The sequence below is a fragment of the Lygodium microphyllum genome, chromosome 12, assembly GCF_053477565.2.
Source record: "Lygodium microphyllum isolate KBCC chromosome 12, Lygodium_microphyllum_v1.1.10, whole genome shotgun sequence".
NCBI lineage: Eukaryota > Viridiplantae > Streptophyta > Polypodiopsida > Schizaeales > Lygodiaceae > Lygodium > Lygodium microphyllum.
In genome coordinates, this window is record NC_141146.1 from 138,055,435 (window position 1) to 138,061,434 (window position 6,000).

General features: G+C 39.5%; 1 protein-coding gene across 3 annotated transcripts in view; it reads left to right on the top strand.

Moving 5' to 3' along the window:
- Positions 1-5,622, top strand: part of LOC148028339 (Pseudouridine synthase family protein) — a 48,851-nt gene extending 43,229 nt beyond the window's left edge. Inside the window, exons 4-6 of one of the 3 annotated variants that reach the window (XM_087690154.1) lie at positions 2,258-2,402; positions 3,001-3,387; positions 4,579-5,621. In XM_087690154.1, the coding sequence (XP_087546280.1) occupies positions 2,258-2,402; positions 3,001-3,387; positions 4,579-5,025 (979 nt within the window). In that variant the 3' untranslated portion in view covers positions 5,026-5,621. Of the gene's footprint in view, positions 1-2,257; positions 2,403-3,000; positions 3,388-4,578 lie in introns of all 3 variants that reach the window. The other 2 variants (XM_087690153.1, XM_087690155.1) reach the window with 2 other exon arrangements.
- Positions 5,623-6,000: the final 378 nt, after the last annotated feature.

A 6,000-nucleotide genomic window follows, 5' to 3' on the forward strand; every position in this document is an offset into this window, starting at 1 on the left:
GAACTCAAGTGTTTAAAATAGAGTAGGAATGCTTACTTTATATGCAAAAATCTCTCAAAAATAACCTAGAAGCTATTCTCTCTCACATGCAGTTTTTTACAAGAGCTTGTATTTAGAACAAGTGGCGTAGGTGCTGTCTTGAATTGAGATACATGTCTCCTTTTTCTTAATAACTAGAGATAGGATTAGAATTTTACACCACAATAAAACTCCATAAAATCTGAAATATGGTTTTTAAAACATGGGCAAGCCATCAAAATGAAATGCATACTTATATTTGAACTTCCACATTTGTTGTATATTTTGGATGAGACATAAAATGTCGAAGTGGTAGATTTGTGCTTCAATTTCAAAGTTATAATATATCTCTTCACTAGTTTTTATTTGTGACATTTGGAAAGTTCATAGGCCCTTGGGATCTAACTCATAGAAAGTTCCCTTTCAAGGAAGATATAATCTAGGTATTGGAACAAACAGAAACAGAAGGGAAAACAGCAGCAGATGCAACCATTAAGGTTTTCTTTGGGGTTTCACTGCTTGACCTATTGCATGTACCAGACTAACAAACCAACATGACAAGGGGTACTATGGTCATAAATGGGTCATCTGCATTGCTAAAGAAGCCATGGAATAACCATTCCCATTACACTCCTTTGTTATCTTGAGGGGAAGCTGACAGCAGCATTTTTCACAAAGATTGAAGTAATGAATACTGATTTTGGAAAGTGTCACAGTCAAGGCAATTTGAGAAGGATCAAAACCATCGTGCCGGGTGTGAAAAAAGGATGGGCTGTCTGGTCTGTTGGGGATTGAAGAGAGTAGTTGACTGATGCTGGGGAATTAATATTGGCACAGTAGATGCTATGACGCAAGAGTTTGATATTGGTGACAGAACGTGAGTCTCTAATACAATTGGCTTGAAATACATCGTCAGAGCTTATTGCTAGCAGGAAAAAAATTGTGTGAAGGTTTAACAGAGAGGTAGCTTAAGAGAGAATCATAAAAGTCATTAGTTGGGGTCTGCTTCTTAAAATACAGATAGAGTGGTCTTCTTGGTGAAATGGATGGAATATGTAGCCCCTGACTCCTTTGGACAATAATGACATTGAGGAAAAGTTCTCTGACTCTTAGAAAGTTTGGCAATTCTGCCCGATCTTTGGTCTAAAACCTAAGTCTTGTCTGTAGAGAAATGTGGGTAAAATGTGAGACACATATCATACTGTGAAGTACTGTCATTGGAGCAAAGCTGAGCAGGTCCCAAACCAAACTTATCGATTACAGAAATTTACTAGAACATGGAATTCTTTAAATGGTAGGAGATAACAGTTATGCCAGATTGCTGCTGTTTCACCCTATTTTTAGTGAATTGCATAATGGTCATTCATCAGCCACCTGCCAAGCAAGGATGAACTTCGGTGTCTCTCTCTCTAGAATCTTCTGGCTAGTAAGAGGGGTTAGCTCACATGATCCCAAAATCTAGGGAGTGCACATGCTGCATTAGCCTGCAATTGAGGTTACCTTGTGTTGCTTTGGCACTGCCAATGTCTGCTTGGTAGTGAAGATGAGGAAGGTGCAGAGATGTTAAGAGATGACAGCCTACAAAGAATGCATATTTCTGATTTGTTATGCTAATGTTGCATACCTCAATACAGGCTCATAAAGTAGGAGCGTCTGCATCGGGCATTTCATGATAATCAAACTTCTTAGGTTTGAAGCATGCACCCATGATTGGCTCAGTTCACCTCTGCTCCAGCTCATTTTCCTCATTTGTCAAAAACAGGATGAAGTTTGCTCCATGAAGCAATCAAGAAACAAACAGTACAACAATTCCGTGCAGAAGTGTGACAGATGCAAGTTCAGGGGACTTGAGTAGCAAATACTTGAATGTTCTATTCTGACTGAAGAAGGTGATCTGAAAAAAGTTTGATTGCACCTTTGTACTGCCAAAAGTCTCTACTACTTCACTGCTGAAAGAACTTACATTATCCACCATGAATGTAGTCTGAAAATCTTCTTCCTTTATGGTGGCTGGTAGCATTTCATGCTGTGCGACTTTTGTTGGATGTTCAGTATTTATACGCATCATTATCCTCTGCTTTAGTGGATATGTCGTTTTCAACTGCATCCATATATAGCCTTCTATACCATATTCGGTCACATGTTTGCATGACTGGTTCTTCCATATATAATCCGAATTAGAATGTCAATTATTTTAAGTTCCATACACCACTGCTAAGGTGCTGTGTTCATGTTGCAGGTCTTTTGAACCTAGAAGGCATTGCTGCAGTCGGGTATACCATTATCTCTTTCCTGCTAAAGTACTAGGGATTACAGAAAACAGTGATACAGAAGATTTTCAACAAATCATACTTACATTTCAGAGAATCTTATCCTCTTTGGAGGTATGTCAGTAGTGTGTACATGCATTTGTCTTTTAAAGCTAGTGTTTAACACTTGTTTGCTCATAATGTGTTTGCTGATTCCCCAAAATGATAGACTTGTTTTATTTCACAAGCAAAATGCCCTTCTATATGGTACAAATGTTACTCAAATTGATATCTTAACATGCACATTCTAAACATTCTGGTACTAGTCCAACATGAGTGTACCTCTTACTATATGCTGAAGGCAGAGAGCTGGCATGTTTTGTGTTTGAACACATGCTCAGTACATTAAAGCTCTCAATTTTCACTTATGTTCTTATAAGCTCATCACATGAATTGTGAAGCCAAATTGCTCTAGAAAGCCTCAGTGCTTCGGAGGGCTTTTTTCAAGTCAAAAGCGAAAATACTTGCAGTTATGTGCAGAAGATTCTAATTGACAGTCAGTTCTTCAAGTGTTGTGCTGCCAATTTTTGAGATATTGTAATTTTCTTGCATCATTTTGCAATGTGGTGTGCTGTTGCACCTGAAGTTTTGTTACATTTGGCAAACTGATCAAGCATAGGGTGTAATACAATGTACATTCACGTGCTGAGTTACGAGCATCTTTTCTATGTAGGGAAGACACCCCTATCATAATTACACTGTGCGTTCAAATTATAGAAAAAACTCCAAGAATCTCTCTCCAACCACACAGAAAGCTCACAAGGAGGAGCAGATTAATATATTCCAGCCAAACAGTGATGATGACGAGTCTGGTGGTGATGAAGACTCTCTTCTTGGCATTGTTGAGTCACTTGAAGTAACTGATGACAAGGACATAGTGTCATCATCATTGTCATCACCTCCTAAAATTCGGTGGCTTTATGAGCATGATCCTTCTGACAGAATTTTTCAAGCACATTTCAGAAGGGTGTATTCTATCACCTGTGGAGAAATAGAAAATCTTGATGGGGTACATTTCATCAAGTTGAAGATACATGGAGAGTCTTTTATGCTTCATCAGGTATACCAACATGGCCGTGTCTTCCTCTATTTATTGTTTTATCTATTCATTTGTAAATTTATTGCTGGCAATGCCTAGGTGCAATTTGAATTTTAAGATTTGTGGTAAGTGCTTGCTGCATTCTTGAAGCCTAGTCCCAGTCCTTGCAGAGAGAATAGATTGTCAAGGGACAAGTTAGTACTTGAAAGTAGTATGGAAAGGAAGGTTGAAAGCAGGTGGACACGACAGAGGAAAGCCACAGCCTTATAATCTGTGACACCCAGTTGATTTGAACTTGCTTTCCATCTGGTTGGTGATGGACTTCAATACAAGGCTCCAAAGGGCTGCAGCTAGACTATCTACACTCAAAAACCAGCAATTTGTACAAAGGTGGCCCCTAGAGTAGTGGTTAAAGTTGTGAGTTTAAGCTGCTTCAGCACCATAGTTAGGGAGACTATGCTCCTATGCTGCTGCTCATATGGTGTATGTGGCTCTTGGCCTCTAGGAGGAGGGATTGCAATCACTCTATTTTTTCAGGTTGCATTAATTGCAAACTGTTCTATGCACCCCAAAATTCCAAATTTTTGCCATTTCAACCTCTCCATTTCCACTCCTGTTCCCATTTCCATTTCTGGGTTTCTCATCCCTATAGTTTCTGGGAACTCCGTGAAACTCCAAATTTTTGTCGTTTCTTTTCCATTCCCATTTAAATTTCTCTTTCCATTCCCTCGTTTCCGATGACTATTGTTCCATGATCCAGTGTGAGATGCAGTGTGACTCTTGCCTGGGGCATCGTCTTTGTTTGAGAGTAAACCTCAAGCAAAGGTGTCAAATGCAGTGTGGAAGGCAATAAAAGGTGCATGCTTGAACTTTTTTGGCAAGAGTCTCATAATTGTAAAGATGGTAAAAAGAAATTTTGTAGCAATATGTGCTATGGCAATAGTTCAGTGGCTATGTGAAATTTGTCTGTGAACTTGTGCTTTCTGTTGCGAATCACGTGCAGTCAACTATGCTTTTGTAGACTCCAGAACACATTTTAGGTTTTTACAGCCTTTTTTTTCTCTGTAATGATTGTTGAGTTGCAAAATGCATAGCTTTGATTTTGGTTGATCCTCTACCCACATCTGAAAGATGTCACATTTACACTCCACGGCTTTGTCTTGGATGGTTACATCCCATTTTAATGTAAGCGTTTTAATCTTTGTTATGCAGATAAGGAAAATGGTGGGAACAGCAATTGCCGTCATGCGACAAGTACTTCCATCAGATATCATACCTGTATCCCTATCACGGCCCTGTCGTGTTGTGCTCCCACTTGCACCTTCAGAAGGCCTCTTGTTAGCCAGCAATGAGTTCTATCCATTCCGTGGTAACTTCAAGCTACCAGGAGGCAAAGAGCCTGAGGAGGTTTCACGGTTAACAATGCCTGAAAAGGTTTTGAAAAGGAAAGAGCATTTTTGGTCAACTGTATTGCTGCCAGAGATGATCACTTTGTTGCGAGATAGTTCAACCTGGGACACTTGGCTTGAAAATTTGGAGCTGGGAAGGATTTCTGAAGCAGAACTGGATCCTGTTAGGATTGCATGGAAAGATTGGATCTCTGAAGTAGGTGAGAAGAGGAGAGCATCTGAGAAGCCAGAACATACAGGTATGGTCTGAAAGAGGCTTGGCAGAAGACAAAACTAAGCAGCTTGTATCACGTGGGTAGAAGAGTTTGGTGCAGTTAGAAACTGCTCAAGACAAACTTGTAAATTTGTGCAGTTAGAAATTGCTCCAAACAAACTCGTTAATTTGTGTTTTGATGATTGCAGCCCGAGCAAAAGAGTCCTGTTGATGCACATACCCCCCTCAGGTGTCATTTGCTCTAATGTGCATGCAATTTTACAAAGCCTAAGCATATCACTTTATAATGGGTATTTTTTTGGCCAGGAAAAGTTTGGCCTATATATCATACTAGCTTGCTTTTGAAAATGTACGAGAACCACTCTTGACAAGGGAACACTATTAGCAATGGCATTAACAAGACGGTCACGCACACACCCAACCCACCCTTAAGACAACATGGGCATGTGAAAAGTATTGGTAAGCAGCCACTATAGTTGTTAGTAAAGGTATTTACATCATCCAACCAGACCTTACACAAGCTTCTTAAGAAGCTTTTCAGGAACAAGGAAAAAATTAAAGAACCCCATGATTTCTAGCTTATCAATGTAGGTGGGTAAATGTTCTAATCAAAACCCAAGAGCTTAGAAAATGAGCCAATGTGTTGTGAAAAAACTTTTATTTCGAGTGTTTTAGGGTGCTTTTTTTTGTCAAAATATGTACATATTTTTGCTTGCATGGGCTACTTTTGCGAAATGGCTAGCCTTTCTCCCAAACAGAATATCATTTTCGATTATCAGAATCTTCCTAATAACTAAACCTTTCTAGATTTATCATTCAAGTCAGTGCGATCACCGAGCCTATTGTACTTGTAGCTTATTGGAGTGTGTAAAGCAAATGTTTAAGTTTTCTCCATAGTTGAAACTAGTTGGCCTGGTTGGCGTTGCTAATGAGGCATGCCGCCCTGCTTTGCATGGCAAGATCATTTGGGGGGGGGGTCTTTTGAAGTTTACGAGGCTATGCTCTGCTCAC